The 21678-nt window shown below is 35.9% G+C and overlaps 1 protein-coding gene across 1 annotated transcript in view; it reads left to right on the top strand.

Moving 5' to 3' along the window:
• Positions 1–16591, top strand: part of LOC138695287 (endocuticle structural glycoprotein ABD-5-like) — a 34764-nt gene extending 18173 nt beyond the window's left edge. Inside the window, exons 2-3 of the mRNA XM_069819720.1 lie at positions 560–669; positions 15940–16591. Of these exons, the coding sequence (XP_069675821.1) occupies positions 560–669; positions 15940–16165 (336 nt within the window). The 3' untranslated portion in view covers positions 16166–16591. The remainder of the gene's footprint in view (positions 1–559; positions 670–15939) is intronic.
• Positions 16592–21678: the final 5087 nt, after the last annotated feature.

Here is a 21678-nt window from a genome sequence, read left to right as displayed (position 1 = left end):
ATTAGAAGCAGATTCTTATAAAAAATTGCAATTTCAGAATAGAAACTTCTCATGATATCGACAAAATCTGGATTCATTCAACGTAAATGTGTTCCGTATTCAATTCCAAAATTGATGTTTGAACAACATTTGGCCTACTGACTGAGCGCATAAGAGTGCTATGTACGTGGCATCCAATGCAGTGTGCTACACGAGCTAGAACAATTGAGGAGTGTGATCCCAAAACGCATTCAGTCCATTTTTATGAAAGGACTAAGCTAGTTTTTCATCCACCGGTCTATGGACTGAGCGAGTTTTTAAGTGACATCCACAATAATGTCAACTTTTAGACAAAGATTGGCGTTATTTTGAAAGAAAAGAAGCTTAAAATATATAATACCACTGTATAATGAGAGATGCAAAAAAAAAGTCTTACATCTGTATAAATTATAAAAATGGCCAAATGACTGAGAGTTTGGGATCGCACTCTTCACAATTACTGAGCAATTCAAACTTAGTGCGACTAGTCCAAATGTATTCCAATGTAAAAGTAATAGTGTTTTATGTCATATTTCCGCAGGTTCTACTTCTGGGTGGTCTGTTAGTTTTGGGGATAGCGAGTGCCGCTCCTCAGGATGCCACAATTCTTTCGTACCAGAACAACATAAGTCCCGAAGGTTACGATTTTGCGTAAGTATAGTGTGACATTGTGGCGGATTGAGAAAGAATCACAATGCACAAAGACGTATAATATCAAAACCGTCACTTTTAAAATTCTACCTACACCTTTACTGGAATGAATAGAGTTTATGTTTTTCACAATTAGGCCCAGCTTCAAATCCCGGCGACTTTTAATAAAATTTGTATTCGACAAAAACGGAACACCTTAAGCTTCCCATATAATATACAGGGACATCACTTTATTTCTACCAACATTTTTAACATTAACCTGGCTATACTCGGAAACACTGTTACCCCTTTCCATTACAGGAGTTTGGTGTTACTAGTGCAATATGTAAACAAATCATTTTACTAGCTATAGGGGGAGAGAAAAGTAGTGTATCCATTTATGTTACAGGGAAATACGATATTAGGTTTTTCAGTTTGATCATTACTTTTACGACATTTTATCAAAATACGGTAGAGTAGTAACATTTTTTTCACAAACTGAACTCTTCAGGCGATTTTATTCATTATATATTGGCTACTTTATTCAGCATATTACCGTATTCGGTAACTCTAATCTTCACTTCTGCTCAGTCCACACAAATAAAGTTATTCAGTCATGCTACACACCGTACCTGTGCGAAATAAGCAGGGTCAGGTATTTACGGAGATCGCGAAAATCACGACATAATAGATATACAATAGATTTTTACTAATCTTTACGAATTAAATGATTTTGATTAATAATATGCAGACAAAACAATCACGACAAATCGCGAAATAGAGTTCTAATAGCGAAATATGAACACATTCGCGAATTATTATTATTGTGTCGTTTTATAGCGAATTTCATATTCTGAGTTCTTTTTCGGACTTTTTTTCATTTGAATTTGTTGCACAGTCAAGTAGGCTACATTACGTGATATTCCAGGAGTTCTGATTACATTAGTGAACTCAAAACACGGAGAATTCAACATTTCACTAATAATTTGAAAGTACTAATTTCAGGACTGCAAGTTCTTTTTTCGTTTTTAATGAATGTGTGTTAAATACAGTCTCAATCCAAGAAATATTATCTTTTCGCCATACCGCACCTTTACCAGAATCCATGAACCTTTAATGTTAATTATTTGGAAAGTAATATTCATACTGATTTAATACTCCAATTTCAAAATAATTGTATTTTCCAAAATTTCCATTAATATCCAACAAGAGTAAAAATCAATCTCCAACAATCTCCGCCGAAACCATTATTAAAAAAACACAAACGATAAAATTAATCTCCACAAATACCTGCCCCTGAAAATAAGCTTCAATAATATAGGCTCTTCCTTCTATGGAAAACGCAACCATATTTCTGAAACACACTATACTCTGTACTGTTTACTTCACTGCTAGCAGACTTCGAATGCAACAGCGGCCGTAAGTTTGCGTGGCTGACGGGAGCAAGAACGTTACTGCAAGGGGTGGGAGTCAAGTGCATTCAGGAACGCAGGTACAATAAAAATGGAAGTAAAAATAAAGTGATGTCCCGGTAGTTATCTCTCCTATGCACTTATGAAAGTTAAAATTTATAAAACAGTTATATTACCGGTTGTTTTCTATGGTTGTGAAACTTGGACTCTCACTTTGAGAGAGGAACAGAGATTAAGGGTGTTTGAGAATAAGGTTCTTAGGAAAATATTTGGGACTAAGAGGGATGAAGTTACAGGAGAATAGAGAAAGTTACGCAACGCAGAACTGCACGTATTGTATTCTTCACCTGACATAATTAGGAACATTAAATCCAGACGTTTCAGATGGGCAGGGCATGTAGCACGTATGGGTGAATCCAGAAATGCATATAGAGTGTTAGTTGGGAGGCCGGAGGGAAAAAGACCTTTGGGGAGACCGAGACGTAGATGGGAGGATAATATTTTATTTATTTTCTTAGGTTATTTTACGACGCTTTATCAACATCTTTGGTTATTTAGCGTCTGAATGAGATGAAGGTGATAATGCCGGTGAAATGAGTCCGGGGCCCAGCACCGAAAGTTACCAAGCATTTGCTCATATTGGGTTGAGGGAAAACCCCGGAAAAAACCTCAACCAGGTAACTTGCCCCGACCCGGGCCACCTGGTTTCACGGCCAGACGCTCTGACCGTTACTCCACTGGTGTGGACCAGGATAATATTAAGATGGATTTGAGGGAGGTGGGATATGATGATAGAGACTGGATTAATCTTGCTCAGGACAGGGACCGATGGCGGGCTTATGTGAGGGCGGCAATAAACCTGCGGGTTCCTTAAAAGTCATTTGTAAGTAAGTATGCACTACGGTAATTCTTCATTTTCTTCTTCATCGTAATACCTATGTATTAATATTTTTTATTTATATTTTGTCGCAAAGAATAATGCTTTTCGTATCATCATCATCATCATCATCATCATAATAATCATCAGGTCAAGGTTTACACCTATCACCACTTCCATCGACACTTCATGAAGTTTATGTATCAACAGTAAGCATTCACTGGGATATTAACGGAGTTCTAAGTCATATGGCGCACAAAATAACATTTCTGAAGGAAAAGGTAAGAAATACACCCAATCTACATGGGATGGCGCTAAAGGTAAAACCTAAACTTTTCTGTCGGAGTGGCTTCTTCCACAAAAGCAGCTTATTCAATGACCATTTTGTTATAGTGGGATATGGAAACATGATGTAGCTATAAATGTATGTGTGTTAAATACAATGACGTGTCCCTTGCAATGGCATTATCTTCGCCACCGATATAGCCACCAACATGACCGCCTATCAGGTAGGCTAGAGACAAAATCCCAGAAATTTACTATGAAGAATAAATGCATCGCTTTTAATCTTATTATTTATTTTTTATTAGGTTATTTTACGACGCAACATCTTAGGTTATTTAGCGTCTGAATGATATGAAGGTGATAATGCCGGTGAAATGAGCCCGGGGTCCAGCACCGATAGTTACCCAGCATTTGCTCATATTGAGTTGAGGGAAAACCCCGGAAAAAACCTCAACTAGGTAATTTGCCCCAACCGAAAATCGAACCCGGATCAGCTGGTTTCGCGGCCAGACGCGCTAACAGTTACTCCAGAGGTGTGGACAATCTTATTGTTAGAGCTATATCCTTTTATATAATATTATCGCAAAATAGGAAATGTAATGAACTAACAAAAGTCAAAAGATTCTGAAGAAGGAAGGATAATACAAAAACAAATGAAATAAAATAAAACACAGGTAAGAAATTGTATGCTGCGATGTGAAAAAATATACAGGGACATTACAACGAGATGGTGTATTTCTAAATGCATTATATAGTACCTTTATGAATGATTCTGCCGTCATTGAACTTCATAGACTTGGGAAGATTTTGTGTGTACCTTTTAATATTATTGACCATGTAACCTTAACTCAGCCGTGGCAAAAATGCTACTCACGAGCACATTGTGGCTCGCAGTGCATTTCCCTTGCTTCCTACCTACAACCCCCACCCTCTCACTCACTGGAGTCAAACTCCGTTCCATTTGTATTTGTCTCTGACGTGCGAGTGGCGTATCGTCGCACTGTCTCTCTCGAAACCATGTACCTCTATAAAAACGAAAGTTTCAAGTAGGATGGGAGGACGCATTTTTTTGCTGACAATATGATGAGAATATTAAATGTATTATTTGTTCACAAGTATTACTAGGAAAACGGTTGTATAAACATAAAACGGCATTATAAGTTACTACATGTTACTGATGAAACATTAAAAGGTTAAGTGTTGTTATTATTATTATTATTATTATTATTATTATTATCTCTGTAAGTCGATCCTTTTTCAGCAGATGTACGAATAATGCGGTTAGATCTTCAATTTAAACTCACAGATTTACAATGTGATGTTAAGTGAAAGCTAGATGTAAGGACTTGACAAATGTTAAACTTTTCAAATCTTTGCCAAAAAATAAATACCCGCAGCTTTGTTCTTTCGCTTGCTCTGTTGAAGCCATGTTCGCTACAAAACTTACGTTTGTGAAAGATTATGTTCAACAATGAAAATAGTAAAAACCAAATTTAGATCACGACTGACAGACATACACCTTCGTGATCAACTACGACTGGCAGTAAGTAACATAATTCCTGATTTTGAAATTCTGTCGCAGAGACATTCTGAAGACAGTTAATTTTAGGTTGTGATAATGTGTCCTATGTTTTCTTGTTCATTTCTTTCTTCGTTACACGCACTAAACATTAGTTTGTAACCTTATATTGCCTAAAATTATATTTAAGCGCTTGACGTAAGGAAAATGAAAATCCGTTAATAAGTCAGACAGTTGCTTTACATCCCCTTCGGGTCCGCCTCCCTCCATAGATGCTGAGCACGTTGTAGCATACACAATGGCTCGGCGCACGAAGGCATTTTCGCCACGGCTGCCTTAACTTAATCAGAGAGTTTCGCACGCCACCGTCCGTAATTCAGTAGAATTATATTCAATTAGTAATGGTGAATGATATTAACGTGTGGTACTAAAGAGTTTTTGCAATTACCTTTGTTCAATTCTTTTTCTCGCTCATTTTTATTGTTATTGCTAAGTAGTCGCCTTTTAGTGTGTTTTCAGAATTATATTTATCTTTTATAAGAGAATAAAAATAAAAACTACAAATTTTTTTATATATGCGAGGATTTAAGAGGTATGGAAGACATTTTATTGATGCAAGTGCTTGCAGACGAAACAGCAGCACTCCAGTATCACTGGTAGACTAAGATTAAATCTCTAACGAGAAACGAGCTTTTCACCACAATATTAAGATTCCCTTCATCCCTCGTGCCATGGCACTGTCTAAATAAAATATAATTAAATCTTATTTTAAACTGTACATTCAGAGCGCTATAGGATCAGAAATATCATTAAAAATATGGATTTACCATGGATTGATTCCAGCAGAACATCGATTTGAACTACCGCGTCGCTCCGTGTCTGAGATAAACACTGTCGTTCGCCCGCTCATTAGAGATGGGTAAAAAAGCTGGAACTTTCGTGCAATAACCTGTTCCAAAGAGTGTTACACTGCTCCAAGAGATAAACAGTTCAATTTTTAAACAGTTTTCCTCTTCTTTGGTGTCTGCAAAGGGCACGTGTAGCGCTATCATTGACCTCCAATCGAAAGTAGATATATTATTATCCACGTTCCACACGGCCTTCGTGCAACACTAGGCACGCGTAATTTAATTGTACGAATCAAATTCCCTAATAAATCTGATATTATTAGCTGTCAATTGATGGAGAATATGTTCATGGTGCCCTAACATAGTGTTAATTATTAATATACCGCGAAAAATATCATCCACTAATGTCATCGTTGTTAAACTCTCCTAGGGTTATATGCATTATTTTTACTAAAATCGATTCATTTTGAATTGTAGTTATTTACTGTCGAAACTGTTTCTTAAAAAGTACAGTTTATTCCATCTCTGCAGCTCATGCGCTACCATATATCTGTACATAGTATGCGTATTATGTTTGTCATTCGAGCCAGCTGGCAACTACCTCTGTATGGGCATGTGCATAATCTTTTGTAATCCATTCAATGTAGCTTCACGGTGGCGCAAAGGGCAAGGGGAAAGGTCATATCCGTGTCATTCAGTTGGCAACTCGATTCGAGATGGCAGCACTAAATAACGCCTTGCTAGGGCTAACTTTCTTGCCGGCAAATACGTTATTGAAAAGAGCGCGAGCATAGAGAAAACAATGCGGTATCTGGGGTCATAATATATTATATGCATGTAATTGTGCTGTTTGATGAGAAACAAATTATAAATAAAATAAATACTCCATTATAAAATACACTTTCTTCATCATATGAAGATAAACAGAAACTTATAGAAAGACTAACTCTAGATTTGAACATAAATATGTAAAAATGTGCTAAAATGTTTATGCAAAAAAATGGATTTGTTAATGTGATATTAAAAATTTTTTCTTCTGCTTTCCTCATGTTATTTTTGTTGTATATGGAATTGGTCTAAGAAAGGTGTGATGGATTTAGTTCACATCTGGTAGCAAGTTCTCCAATTTTAGCCAGAAAGTCATTGAACTCTTTACTAAAAATTATAGGAAAATATAATTCAAGTATAGAACAATTCAGAAAACTTCAAAGTTCCCTGAATTTATATTATTATTATTATTATTATTATTATTATTATTAGTAGTAGTAGTAGTAGTAGTAGTAGTAGTAGTAGTAGTAGTAGTAGTAGTAGTAGTAGTAGTAACAAATATTTACGATATAAAGCGACACATTATCGTTACTTTTCGTTTCTGTCTTGAATGTTCTGGCACTACTCAGACAAAGTGGCTTCAGCCGCCACTGCCTTTATCTACTTACGAAGAAACACTTACAAGCAAACGTTCTTTTGGGGGCAAATAAAAAAAATGTTATTTTTTCTTCCATCATGTTAATAATGTCTAAACAAATGCTTATACAAATTTTGGCCATTCGAGCGCAATTACTAGGGCTAACCAGAAAGTAAATTTCCCTTGAGCCATTTACAGAAAGAAAACACAATTTCATGGGAAAATTTATTGGAACAGATACAACAATAGTTGAGCTATTTTCAGCATATTCCCCACCGGAATTGATAGTTTTTCATACAATGGGATCAACTTCTGTATTCCTGTGTCGTAGAAGTCTGCCGCATGGGCTCGGAACAAGTCTGTGACAGCCGTCTACACCTCTCTGTTGATCCCATGGTATGACAAATATCTGAGTTCCGTGGAAAATATGTTGAAAAATAGCCCAAAAATTGCAATATCTGTTAGAATGAAATATATTTTCATAAAATTATGTTTTCTTTTTGTAAACGGCCTCAGGGAAACTTACTTTTGGGGCGGATGTTGTAATCGCACTTGAGTGGTCAACATTTGTATAAGCACTTGTTTTGACATTATTGACATGGTGAAAGAAAAAAAAATAACCTTTTTGTCTGCCCCTATGAGAATGTTTGCTTGTTAGCTAGTTACAATAGCAAATGGATCTTGTTCCTCGTGAGGATGGCGCTAGTTAATTACGGACGGATGGAATGGAGAAACTTCGTCGTACAATATCGAATAAAGAGTGCTTTGTGTGTAACGTTTTATCAATCTAGCAGAATTGTCGTGCTACGACGTGTGTCTAGAGTGAAATTTCAGTGCAGGAAAGTTGGCTGGTGAAGAAATTCGAAGAAAGAAGTTTCGTCTTGGATAACGAATCAGGTGCTGTTGAAAGACCGAAGTTCTTTAGAATATCTTAAAATAGTGCACATGTACTGCAAGTGCCTTTTTGTAACCTTGGGAAATCTACCAAATGTTTGTCTCGACAAATCTTTTTAAAACAATCATCCACTTTAAAATAGGTAATCCCAAAAGACTTCAAATGTTACCATATAAAGTCAAGTATAAACTTACTCATCTCCCCGTAATCGCCTCGAGAGAGAAGTTTCATGACTAGCTGAATTTTCCAACCATCGACGAAATCATATCTCGACTTGCTAGAAACTTGTACATGGCAGTTCCTGCCAACCTCAACCCGCGTAATATCTGGTTTTCCCCAGTATGAGTCTAGGGACCGGAGGAGATACCAGCCGGGTCCACCAGGAGAATAGAGAGGCCGGCGTCATCCCCAGATTTAGGTAATCACTCATCTCTTAATGAAACCGCTTGAAAACCGCAACCGCTGCTGAAATTACCTTCTTCTCAACTCGTACTATTACACTAATAACATCCGCCCTTCGTCAATTGAGTCATACTTCAACTGACTGGCCAAAGAGCCAGTTGTTAGTCTTCTAAATTGAGGCAACTCATCCGGCCTAAGGTTTTCCCGTGGTTATCCTAAGGCGCTAAGTCAAATGTCGGGATCAGACCTAAAAGAAATGAGCCATTTATTTGCACCCTCCTCCTCCTCCTCCTCATATTTTTAACAAAAATCATCGATATAGGCGTCTCGGCTTTAGTTTCACACTTTACCATTGTTTTATGAGCGCGTTTACTCGACTTCCACTCATAATGCAAAGGAAACGGAACCTTCCAATGTGCAACTTGCTCCTTCCGGCGTTTCTTCTGCCGAAGCTCTTGTCATGCTTCTCTCCCCTCAAACCTCTTGTGTGGTAGCTATAATGTTACCCCATCTTCTGATTTCCCATTCAAAATTTTCTAGAGTTCCTTCAGTGAAATGGTGAAACTTGGAGTGAGACAAGTGGCCAACAGAATTGGGGTTCAGATATTCAGTTTTCCTCAGCCCGGATCTCCCTTGCAAGAACGCGTTTTCGCGTACATTTTAAATGTTTCTCATCCCATTTCCTCGCATTCATTCATTCATTCATTCATTCATTCATTCATTCATTCATTCAAGCACAAATTGGATGTGACAAAGGTTTCTTGTCCTTTGTGAATCCCTTAGTGACTCATTTTGGAGGAAAATCCTCCACAACCGATCGCATATTGTTCTCTGGTAATACTATTTCTATCCAAATAGCTACGTTAAGAAACAATATGCATACCGTAACTGCGATTCAGAGGATACACATTCAAAGTGAGCCCCTTTACATCCTCAAAAGTGTACAGTATGGTGAACTACACTATCTACCAAAAAGTAATTGGGCACTGTTTTTGCCCCTTTAGAACCTCGTGGTACCACCTCTTGTTGCTATAACAGCAGCCACCATATCAGGCATGCTCTCCACTAGTTTGTGTAGGATATCCACTAGAATGCGTCGCCATTCCTCTTGGAACTCAGTTGGACAATGGAAGTTGGCCGCATCTCCAGATATCTCAATCGCTGGTCCAATTCGTCCCAAAAACGCTCAATGGGATTGAGATCAGGACTCTTTGCAGGTCAGTCCAACCGGTGAACACTATTATTTGCATACCACTGCATAGTAGCCGCCGAAACAAGGGGCCAACTTCCATTGTCCAACTCAGTGCCATGTTGCAAGAGGAATGGCGAAGCATTCCAGTGGATATCCTACACAAACTAGTGGAGAGCATGCCTGACAGGGTGGCTGCTGTTATAGCAACAAGAGGTGGTAACACGAGGTTCTAAAGGGGCAAAAACAGTGCACAATTACTTTTTGGTAGATAGTGTATTTCATGAGCAGAAAATGTTGGAGTGCTCTTCTTGAATGACAATTACTGCACAGCGCCACCTTATGTTCCTAATAATTTCTGTCCAACTCTTTATGGCACGGATATAAATATTGAAGAAACATTTTTTCAACAAATGCCGCCATGAATTACATTAATGAACACTTACATCACAGAACGATTTGATGGATGTGGATGTTAGTAGCCTCTGTACTTCCCAGTGATTATTATTATCTCAGAAGATGTTCTGAAGTCAATGTAAGTATACAGAAATAAATCACACTCGATTGAAGAACTGAAAGACGCTATTGCAGCTGTTGTGTAGAATATATCTGTAGGAACACTAGCTCGAGGAGAACTTTGCGAAGGTTGTTCGATGCGGAAGAGTCTTATATGAATATCTTATTTAAATAAAAACTTCCGAGTCTATGGCGTTGCCTGGCACCAAAATCATTTACATAATCGCTGTATACGTGCAGTAAAGTATCTGCATACAAATACCGCGTGTTTTTTTTTTTAAATAACTTTTCATGTTAAATTAACGAGAGATTCAAATTAACGTCAAGAAAATTGAAACAGTTTGTAATCTTAATTTCAGATGAAATATACTAAACATTTACCTAAATAGGCTGGTATTACACTATCGAAGTTCTTTGACAAAGAATATGATAAAATATTTTATCAAAGATCTTTGATAAAAATTAGAATTTGGGGTATATTGCATTACATAAAATCTTTCATAAAATATTTTATCAAAGATAACCTAAAGTTAGGAACAAAAGCCACCTAACATTTGTTCCACAACAATTAACACGTGTTCGGAGAATTTGTTGATATTAATATTTACGCGTTAAGTTTATGATTTGTTAATACTAATAATTACGCGTTAAGTTTATAACAACATGAATAAAGAACAGTAGTATGCTTGTTTAGCAACAGTTAGTTCAATTATCACATAAGCATTTTACTGAAAAAGAAACAGAAAAAGAAACGCCTGTGGGTTAAACCGTGGATTGCAAAACGTGACAAGAGAGGTATCCATCATAACTTATTGAAAGAGCTACAATGCGAGGACTTGGTAAGTTATACAAATTATTATGAAATATTATTATATAATATTAATATTATATTATACAAATTATTTATTTACATGATATCAGAAATTTTGTGATAGCAACAGTCGAGTTATATTTGCGTTCCGCCATTTTTGTTTCAAGGTATAGAAATCTTTTATCAAAGATAACATGATGCACTTACATTTTATAAAAGATCTTTTTTCAAAGAAACTTTTATAAAAGAAAACCCATTACACTGTCATATATTTTATAATACTTATATATTTTATAAAAGATCTTTGTCAAAGAACTTTGATAGTGTAATAGCAGCCATAGAAAGATATGCTTCAAACAGCTTTGAGCTAGTACACATTGCCATTCAGTCAGTAATATGCATGGTTTAAACAAGATTAGAATATATTATTGGTTTTCTAAACTGTTTCTTTTTTTATACTAGAGTTACGAAGGTTGGAAGACGTCCAGGATTATCTTGCCAAAGCAGGAATAAAATGCTGGAGACAGAGGGTACTGTAAAATAAATTATTGATCAGCTGTTCTAAAGGAAGTCGAGGCTAAACTTAAACGTGATGATGGTGATGGTGATGGTGATGGTGATGGTGATGGTGATGGTGATGGTGATGGTGATGGTGATGAGGAGGAGGAGGAGGATGAGAAGGAGGAAACTGTTTTCTAAAATGATTTGTTGTCCAAACGATTTTATACAGATTTTCAGTATTTTTTATATAGCTTTAGTCAAAGAGTGAAAAAGAGAGACCCATATTTAGTTGCATTCAATTTCTTAATTTAACATCTTGATTAAATATTTCACAGTTTTATCACTAAAAATTTGTTATAGAAACACATTTCTTGTGTTAATGTGAAATTAAGTTGGTAATTTACATTAGTTGACTAGTTTCGCTTCACTTCTAGCCATCTTCAGAAGTAGTGAAGTCCTTGCTCAATTCCTGTTTCTTTTGAAATTGCTTTGATGGTCAGCGCGTTTATGTTCTGTAGTGCGGAGTCAAATAGGGTGTTTTTTCTGTGTTTATTCTTAATTTTTTCTACTGTTGCAAGTATTGGTCAAAATGATCTGAATACGATTCGACTCTTTTCTTTAATCTCCTATAAAAAAACAATCTATGACTTTTCATCTTGCTTATCAAAATAGTCAACAAATTCGACTCTTTTCTTTAATCTCCTATAAAAAAACAATCTATGACTTTTCATCTTGCTTATCAAAATAGTCAACAAATTCGACTCTTTTCTTTAATCTCCTATAAAAAAACAATCTATGACTTTTCATCTTGCTTATCAAAATAGTCAACAAATTTCTGTTACTTCTAAAAAAATGACTGTCTCTACACAAGTCAGTAAAACATTTGTAAGAAACAAAAATTATGTAACTTGTCATCTGTTTCTGTTTTACATTCATCTTGCCGCTAATACCAGTACAACTACAGTGGAGTTCATATCTCCTGACGTTTCGCTAGAGACAATAACGTACAAGCGTGACGTTGTCAACCTACAGAGCGGGTGATGCGTGCTCTACCGAACTCGTCTGGCGGGAGGGGATAGGCAGGATCCGTTCTCAATAACAAAACAGTGAAATGCAATAATAAATAATTTATACGTACAATAACTTAATAATGCATTACGAAATCATACCTTTAAATTGATTGTTGCAGTTCCAGATGAAAAGCGAATGATGTGTTTTCGAAGTCATTTAAACTCGTCACTCTTTTAGGTATATTAATATATTTTCTTAGCACTCTGTATTTCCGCTTTTTTTTTTCCTGCATACGCGTGACACGGTTGATATATTTATTGAACACGCCTCGACAGTTAGTTCTTGACGCTTAGAAAAATTAAGATTTTTACGGTTTTCTTCGGACGAATATTTTCTGGAGAAATTGTAGACATTAAATATAATTTTCCGAACTTTGCTACTATATCCACTGGCTCTATTAGTTTCAATAGTACTGGCCTTGCTGAATAGCATAATTGAATCTTCCAAATAAAGTAATAAATTGATAAGAACACACAAAATATGTTCATTAGTAACGAATTATTGATTTCACTGGCAGACACAAAGCTCGTCGACACAATGCAAACAGAAATCGAGCTGGCATATTCGGCTCTCGCTTCATAATTATTTTTATCTAATGTTTATGTCGCTGAATGGACACTATTTACAATTAATAATCTTGTGCTTCGAAAGGCTTTCATATCGGCACGCAGCTATGTACACATCACTCGTGAAAGACCATAAAAACATGAATCAGCTGGACGCGATTGAGACACACAAAATGACGTAGAAATGAGATTCTTGTTTCTATATATTCAGAAAAATAATGTCATTCAACCTAATCACATGTAGACACCCTGTTACGAAGAACTTGTGCGAGCACACGTATTATTTTTACAAGCGGCGTCAACGAACATCCGTATTCGACAACGCAGCGCTGTTGCTACTGGCTATTGCTGTACAGGTAACACGCCCCAAACGTCTGGAGATCTGGACCGCACTTTAGGCACATATGTCCTAATAAACAGGTTTAAGGAGAGCACTCAAGATAAAATAAATATCAATATCAAGAAAGAGAGGGCACATAGGCGAAAAAATAAGAAAGAATGTCACGGAACAATATTATCTAAGTAAGTTAGACCCGTGCACAATAATTTAGCGTTCTGCGGGCAAAGATCAGCACGGGCGGCCGCGTGGCAAGTTGTTGGGTTGTCTCGTGACGTCAGCTGTCATGAGTTCAGTGGAATTACAATATTAAACTACAAATTACAGAGGAAGAACATGTCTGAACCAAGTCCAAGTGATGAGCGGAGATCTACCTCGTCTACTTTTAAGTGTGATTGGGAAGAAATATTTTTTATTAAATTTGAAGGAAGTGCAAAATATTTAAATCAGTTAAAGAATTTCAGTCTTAATAGACATTACTAAATACATCACAGCCAACAATAGTATGCATATATAGGGATTAGCAAATGTGAATTAATAAACGAACTCAAAGAAATACTGCTATCAAGAGGGGTTTAAATGAACTCAAAATAATTCTTTGGGCGGATATTCGGTCACAGCGATCATGAAGGAAGTGACATTGAGAATAATAATAATAATAATAATAATAATAATAATAATAATAATAATAATAATAATAATAATAATAATAATAATAATAATATTGGTCAGTTGATAACGGGATGAAGATTAATGAATCCAAAACTTACGTATTATCATTTTCAAGGAAAACCTCTACACTAAAATATAACTATCTTCTAAAAATGTATTAACAGAAAAGATTGTATTAGAGACCTTGGTGTATTAATTGACAAAAACTAGTTTGTAACTCTATTACTAGTATTGATTCGGCAAAACTGGAAAATATTCAAAGGAAATTTATTTCATTATGTTCGTACAGATTTCTGCCTAATAACTCCGGCTATAACTATTATAAAAAAATGCGAGCACTTTAAAAATGTCGAAGCTTGTATGCTAGACGTCATGATCTCGATTACTTATTCTTATGTAAGGTCCTTAAAGGTGACATTAATTGCCAATCTTTTTTAAACAGTGCCAGCCTTCGTATTTCTATGAAGAACATGAGACATCTCAAACTCTTTTAGGGCTATATTAGAAATTCTAAATCAGCGGTCCTTAGCGCAGAGCACCCTGGGGCTAGCGCCTCTTACCCGCGGAAAACACAGTGCCCCAAGGTGCACTCGTAGCTGCTAGCGGGTATGCTCTCTATCTCTTCCTGCTGCACTACGGTGCACACGGGACGGCACCGTTTACGCTTTGCACATTTCAGCGAGTGCTGACGACCACTGTTCTAAATCTTCCTCGCCGGTCTCCAGATGTATTAAAAATGCTAACTTACATGTAGGCGATTTCGAATATGGCAATGTCTTTGCTAATATTATTTGCATAATCCTTATACACAAATTGGTAATACTTTTGTGAGAATCAACTCTTCTCTGTAAAATTTTATAGAATTATTTCTTGGTAATTAATCATTGTAATCTATGTTCGTTATTTTGTTATTATCTCAATTATTTAATTTTATCATAATTGTTCATTTTATTGTATTAATTGTATCACTGTGCTGACTTTTATTAGCTAATGGCTGTTGTCCAGCACATAATTATAAATAAATAAAATGAATTATTATCATTATTATTACTACCATTATTTTATTACTATCATATTATTATTATTATTAATATTATTATTATTATTATTATTATTGTCATCATTATCCTTCAGTGTATTATTACTTTTTAAATATATTATATTTTGCTTTTTTAGACGTGCACCAAAAACAGATATTACAGCGATCCAGCTTATCGGCCCAGTTACCGAGTTTCTTGATGACTGGGGTATCATTAACGAACGCTTAATAATATCTGCAGTAGATTTTGCCCTAACATAATGATCTAATGAAAATGTATCAGTCCATTGCCATTTCACACAACACTGACACTCAGAAGCATGTTTTGCTACAGAAATGTAAAAGTTGATTTATGAGCAGATAATTATATGCTTGAAATGTATTGTAATACTATTTTTATTAAGAATTTAGCATTAAAATCGCGTCACTCGTTTGATCACATATGTAAGTTAGTGGTAATATTGTAGTTTATTTATTTTATTACTCATTGAACTTTAAAACAATCTATGTCATAAAAAAATCCCACTGATGCGGCGAGCTTGGATCCGAGAGCCGAACTGCAACTCACATTACCAGCGTCCAAGAGCGTGTACGGGTCTGATTAAAAAAAAAAAAATGTTTTATTTAACGACGCTGGCAACTGCCGAGGTTATATCAGCGTCGCGGGTGTGCCGTAATTTTGTCCCGAGGAGTGCTTTTACATGCCAGTAAATCTACTCACATGAGTCTGTCGCATTTAAGCACACTTAAATGCCATCGACATGGCTCGGAATCGAACCCGCAACCTCGGGCATAGAAGGCCAGCGCTATACCAACTGTGCCAACCAGGCCGACGTCTGATTCAATCTACAATAGTTTCAAAAATAGCGTTCGAGTCCAGACTTTAACTATATATTTCCTATTTGTTTCCTTCTAGGCTATATTGTGTACATTTTTGCCCCATTAGATTCGAGACGAGTGACGGGATATCTCGTTCCGAGACTGGGATCCTGAAAAACGCCGGGACGGATAACGAGATCCTGGAAGTGATGGGCAGATACTTGTACATGGGATCTGACGGACAACCGTACATGGTTGCGTACATCGCCAACGAGAACGGCTATCAACAGAAGAAAATTAGCCCAGCTCTTGCTGCCAGAACACTGTCTCTGAAAGAAATACTTGCTGGCTAGCTGCACTACCCATCAGAATGTGAACGGACTTGAACTTTTGTTGTAAAACGTGTCCACCACACTTACAACCAGTGTAATTTAATTTATTTATATTTTTAACTATAGAGGCTATTAATAATTATTAAATCATACGACGCTAATAATGATCATGATAATGATAATGAAGAAGTCAGAGTGGTGAGGGATATCTACAAGTATGAATTCCTAATTTTATCTTGTTCCTCAGCCACATTGCTCACCAAAAAGCTAATAGCACCTACCGGGGATAAAGTCCCGGTCCCTTTAATTAGAAGTGGCCGCTGGCTGAGATACGGATAGGCATTGCTATAATAATCATCATTATCATCGTCACTCGCACCTCAACACACAAGTTTGTTTAGAAATGCAGTAAAGTTGGAAATGTTATGTTAAGTTATAATAAAAATGTACAGTATTGTATTGTTATTCATTTTAACCTACCTTGTTTCTAAAATACGAAAATTATACAGAGGCTACTCTCTTTGGGTGAAGAGTGCTCTGTTATAACGAAGGTATGTTACAAAACTCGACTTTGGTTCTAAATACCTGACTAAGTCTGAGTTTTTCAAAGTATTTGTGGCATATTGCGAACCACGATACTTGCTTTCTGATTGTCAGTTTCCAGGACAAGATCCCTTAATGATGTGCAAGAATGCTATGTAAAGATCACAAGTGCAATGACACAATATCGTTTATCTTCTGATGTTCTCATTAAAGTTGTACAATGTTTAAGAGAGGAAGTATTCTGATTCTTCAAAAAATAAATTTCGCGATAGCCTACTGTACTCATGAATTAACACAGTTTAAGTATGCCTGATTCCGAAGAAATTTGTCTTCAGACATGCCATTTGTCTATAAACACCGGGATTGCTTTATATTCAGTAGCTACAATTAATTCATCTTAGAATGTTACGCATAAAATACAATAACGAGTCTGTATTTAAAATCAAAAACACATTTGGTACATGTCGAATGAATGTAATGTAATTACTATGCCTGAGAAATATATGCCGTTATTCTACCAGTGCGCTTCGTGCGCTCTAACTTTGAGTATGTCTCAGAGTTGGGGTGAGTTAACGCAGTGTCTTTCGTCCGTTTGAACTCATGCTTATTATCACGGTAAGTTAGTCCTCAGCATTTCGGTGGTTGAAAGCCACTCCTTTAACACCGAAACACAACTATCTGCTAGAGAAATATTTAAAGACATCATTTTCTTTGGTAAAGAAAAATTGCACTATTTTAAAGACATTTTATTTTCTGTCTGTAGAAAATACATTTAATATAAGATTGACAAGTGCAGCCTTTTTATTTCACTATGTTAAAATGATGGTGTATTACATTTTTGTTTTACATAATTTTTCATTTCATATATTATTGCAATGAATAACAAACCTCATTTTCAAATTTTCAAAGGAGAATGATTACATGTTACTAGAAAACACAGCCTTACATCTAGAACAACTTCGTTCCATTTCTGCAGAAATAATGACATATTTCAAATATTCAACCAAAGGTCCCGGGTTCGATACCCGGCCCCGGAACAATTTTTCCCTTGAAATTATTCAAATCAACTTCACAGGGAGTTATACCTGAAAGCTTGATTTGCATAACATACGTCACTGTTCGTTAACAGAAAACCATAATTTAAGTCACACAGAGTTAGTGTGCACTCAATGTTGGTTGTTGACGGTTGTCAGCCCACTTTGAGGTCTGTGGATATAGAGGGAAAAATTGGATCGGTGTCTGGTAGAGTTCCCGGGTAACTCAGTTGGTAGATCGTTGGTACGTTTAACCAAAGGTCCCGGGTTCGATACTCGGCCCTGGAACAATTTTTCCCTCGAAATTATTGAAATTATTCATATTTGAAATATTTTACATAAGCATTATCTATCGCAAAATCTGTATCATTATTAATAAATTTCATCGTTTGAAATTAAGTCAGAAATTTTACATAGAGTTAAATATCCATAATGTTTATGCAGTACTTTTTTAATTTGTTTGCTACATTTTTTTCCTATTTCGTGTTCCAACTATTCAGTTGCATCACAATATCATTAACAATATTTTCTGTCTGTAGAAAATATGTCTAATATAACATTGACAAGTATCAGCCTTATTATTTCACTATGTTAATATGATAGTTTATTACGTTTTTGTTGTACATAATTTTTCATTTCATATATTGTTGCAGTGAATAACAAACCACATTTTCAAATATTCAAAGGAGAATGTTTGCCTGTTGCTAGAAAACAAAGCCATATATCTAGAGAAACTTCGTTCCACTTCTGCAGAAACAATGGGGGCATATTTTAAATATTTTACACAAGCATTATTTATCTCAAAATCTGTATAATTATTACAAATTTCCTCATTTGAAATTAAGTCATAAATTTCGTCCTCGTCATCTTGATATTATTCTTCTTTACAGGACATTAAATGTTGCTTGTTACGAATAGCAATATTCGGTCGTAATGTAATCGATCTACTGAGTTCACTGCTCAACGAAACACGATGAAATTCCCCACCCCAACGCAACTACGTACAGCTCATGTATTTTGTCGAGACACTCGCGATGCGCAGTAGGGGAGCAACGTTTCTGTAGAGGGGGTAGGAGTAGGAGGGAAGGTCGGGCGTGTGTCTACAGAGTTCAAGACAAAGGCTAACCCATTCCCCTATAATTCGCAAGTAGACTCCGATCTCGTGCGCAGCTCTGTAGGAAGAGTGGGGGAGTGTATGGACATAATGCATGAGCTATACCGGTACCTAAAGTCAGAGGTGCAATGTAACGGGATACAAGTCTTAGCCCTAGTAATTACCTAGTTTACGTTGCTAACGCAGAAAGCGTGAGAAACAGAGTGTTTAGAGACTGGTGTTGTCATGAATGTCATTAATCATATGCCCAGTATTGTAAAAGTAATCACCCTTCTCCTACAATTTATGCTACCTCTTCACTTCTCGGAGCCACGATCGCGGTGTAGCTCAATCGACAAAGACGTTTATCTGCTAATTCGGAGCTGCACCCGAGCGTGGCTTCGATTTTCCATTGGACTTGTTATGTGGTTGGGGTTTTTCCGAGATTTTCTTCAAGCGAATATCAGGTAATCTATGACGAATACTTGGCGTCATCTCACAAAATACAATCTCACTGTACCAATTAACCATCCACACTAAATAACCTAGTAGTTGATAGAGCGTCTTTAAATAAACAATTGAAAAGAAAAACTTCACTTCTCTTTATCTTGTTTTACCGTTTCTTGTCTTACTAGTATCTTATTTCATTAGCCATTATTTTACTTCAAGCCCTATCTTGTACAGTTGTTTTGTACACTGCGCTTATTTTAAGAATAACACGTTTGAAAACTAAGCGAAGAATTTTATACATGCACATTCAAACGTATTTTACTAGAGTCCTCCATATACTTGTATGAAGTTTCTCTCACACCGCAAGCTCAGCGACATTTTCTCTTATATTTCTAGCAGTTACCGCGTAATTGACTTCCTACTCTATAATAGTAACTTTAATTTTCTAACTTGTTTAACGAGAAAAATATGTAGAAATGACTTAAAAATGAATGTAAGTGCATCTTACATGTGTCACAAGGGATGTTCAAAGTGTTCTGCCGCTTGAATACATTCTGACAACTCCGAATATGGTTCTGACATACTCGACTACTCTTCTTGCAAAATGTTCGAAGTGACATCGTATATTTTCTCTCTCTTTTTTATATAATTTAAAATTACAAAAAGTCACAGAAATATGCTATAGATCTATACCATTCTCAATCAGAAAAAAACAATAGTTTGCACTACAGCATACACGAAAAAGTAATTTCTTCAAAGTTATCAAACAATTTCCAGAAAAAAAAACAATAACTTTCGCTATAATACGCACACTAATGAGTAATCCCTTCAGTAGTTCAGGACAGACTGGAAGAAATAGTCATGCAATCCCTAACAAACGTCCTTGAACTAAGATTCGTACAACAGGTGCATGTGGAAGGCAACGTTTCTGTACGTCCCCGATATCTAACAGATGATAGTACGTATCTAGCTTAGTTTCACAATAAATTTAAGTAAGCATAAATGAATCTCTTTTTTTCTGTAGGAGATCCATTTTAACCCATATCTGCCTAGTGTTGCGTTTTCGCAACAGTCTGCATTACCTATTTTTCTGCAAAAATGCAAAGGAATGAATTACAAAATTAACTTTCATTTCATTGCTGTGTATACTAGAAGAATCAAAGGAGCCTGCAGGACAATAATTAACTTCCATTTCAATTTCATGTGGCGGTGGAAAAATTATGAAAATATTCAACAAAAAAAGTCTTGGGCATAAATGGGTGGAAGGATACAGACTTTATGTTCAGAAAAGATTGTCATGGTATCTCCAACTAGTACAGGGTTGCCGGATTCTCTCATCAGGAATCCAGGACAGGTGATGATACTACGTACCTTAACGTAACTACAAATTTGAGTTAATTCAATTTGAAATACTACTGATTTTATTCGTTTTATGTATTGCAACTATTTATATAGGGCCTAAACTTTTAAGTTTGTTACATTTTACCTATATTATGAAATTTCTTTTGAATTATTGATAAAGTCTGAAAAAAAATAATGTCATAATGCAACCTAATCTATACAGAAAAAATGCATGGTACAGTGTTTAAATCCTTTTAATGATAAATCTGCTTCCAAAGAGAGTCCAGAATAAAGGATAGGCCTACTGTATAATACCTAATGTCCTAATAAATACTATAGCGTTATCAATTTTATTTCAATGGAAACCGATAGGGACCGATGGCGGGCTTATGTGAGAGCGGCAATGAAACTCAGGGTTCCTTAAAGTCCATAAATAAGTAAGTAAGTAAATGCAATCCGATAAGAGGAGCCAGACGGCGTTGACGATGACGTTGAACGTAGGTTGAACAGAATCTTGAAAAAATGAATAAGAAATTTTAAAAATAATTTCTTGCAAATTAATAAAAAAAATTGTATTTTTTCTATTTCTTTATGTTCCAGAATAAATACAACTTAATCCAGTACACAGGATACACCATTAAAATTGAGAACAATCCTGGAAATCCTGGACGTTTGGAACCCTGGTCTAGTATTGGCTGACTTTATCCTACGTATTCTCAAAAGAGGAACATCAGTTCACAAAACAAAAATACAGTATAAGAAAACAAATACAAATCTGATGCGCGAGAGCTAGTGGAGAAGTTGACATTTCTTGATTAGAGTCGGAAACGTTTCTGGCAAATAGAGACAGTAGGCTACTACTAAGCTCCGATCGGAAATAAGATGGAGTGAGAAAACTGTGGTATGAAGTACAGTATACACTTCATAATAAAAAATTGATATGAACGATGTATACAATCAGCATGTAGAATTAAAGACAATTTTATATAGACCTAAACAATTAAATTATGTTTTCTAACCTCAATCTTCCTTATGATGAAAGATGAGTGGAACGGAGAAAAATTCTCTCCGGC

Source organism: Periplaneta americana, chromosome 2 (genome assembly GCF_040183065.1).
Source record: "Periplaneta americana isolate PAMFEO1 chromosome 2, P.americana_PAMFEO1_priV1, whole genome shotgun sequence".
Classification (NCBI taxonomy): Eukaryota; Metazoa; Arthropoda; class Insecta; order Blattodea; family Blattidae; genus Periplaneta; species Periplaneta americana.
Note: the sequence above shows the minus strand (reverse complement) of the source record. Positions and strands in the feature narration are given on the sequence as shown.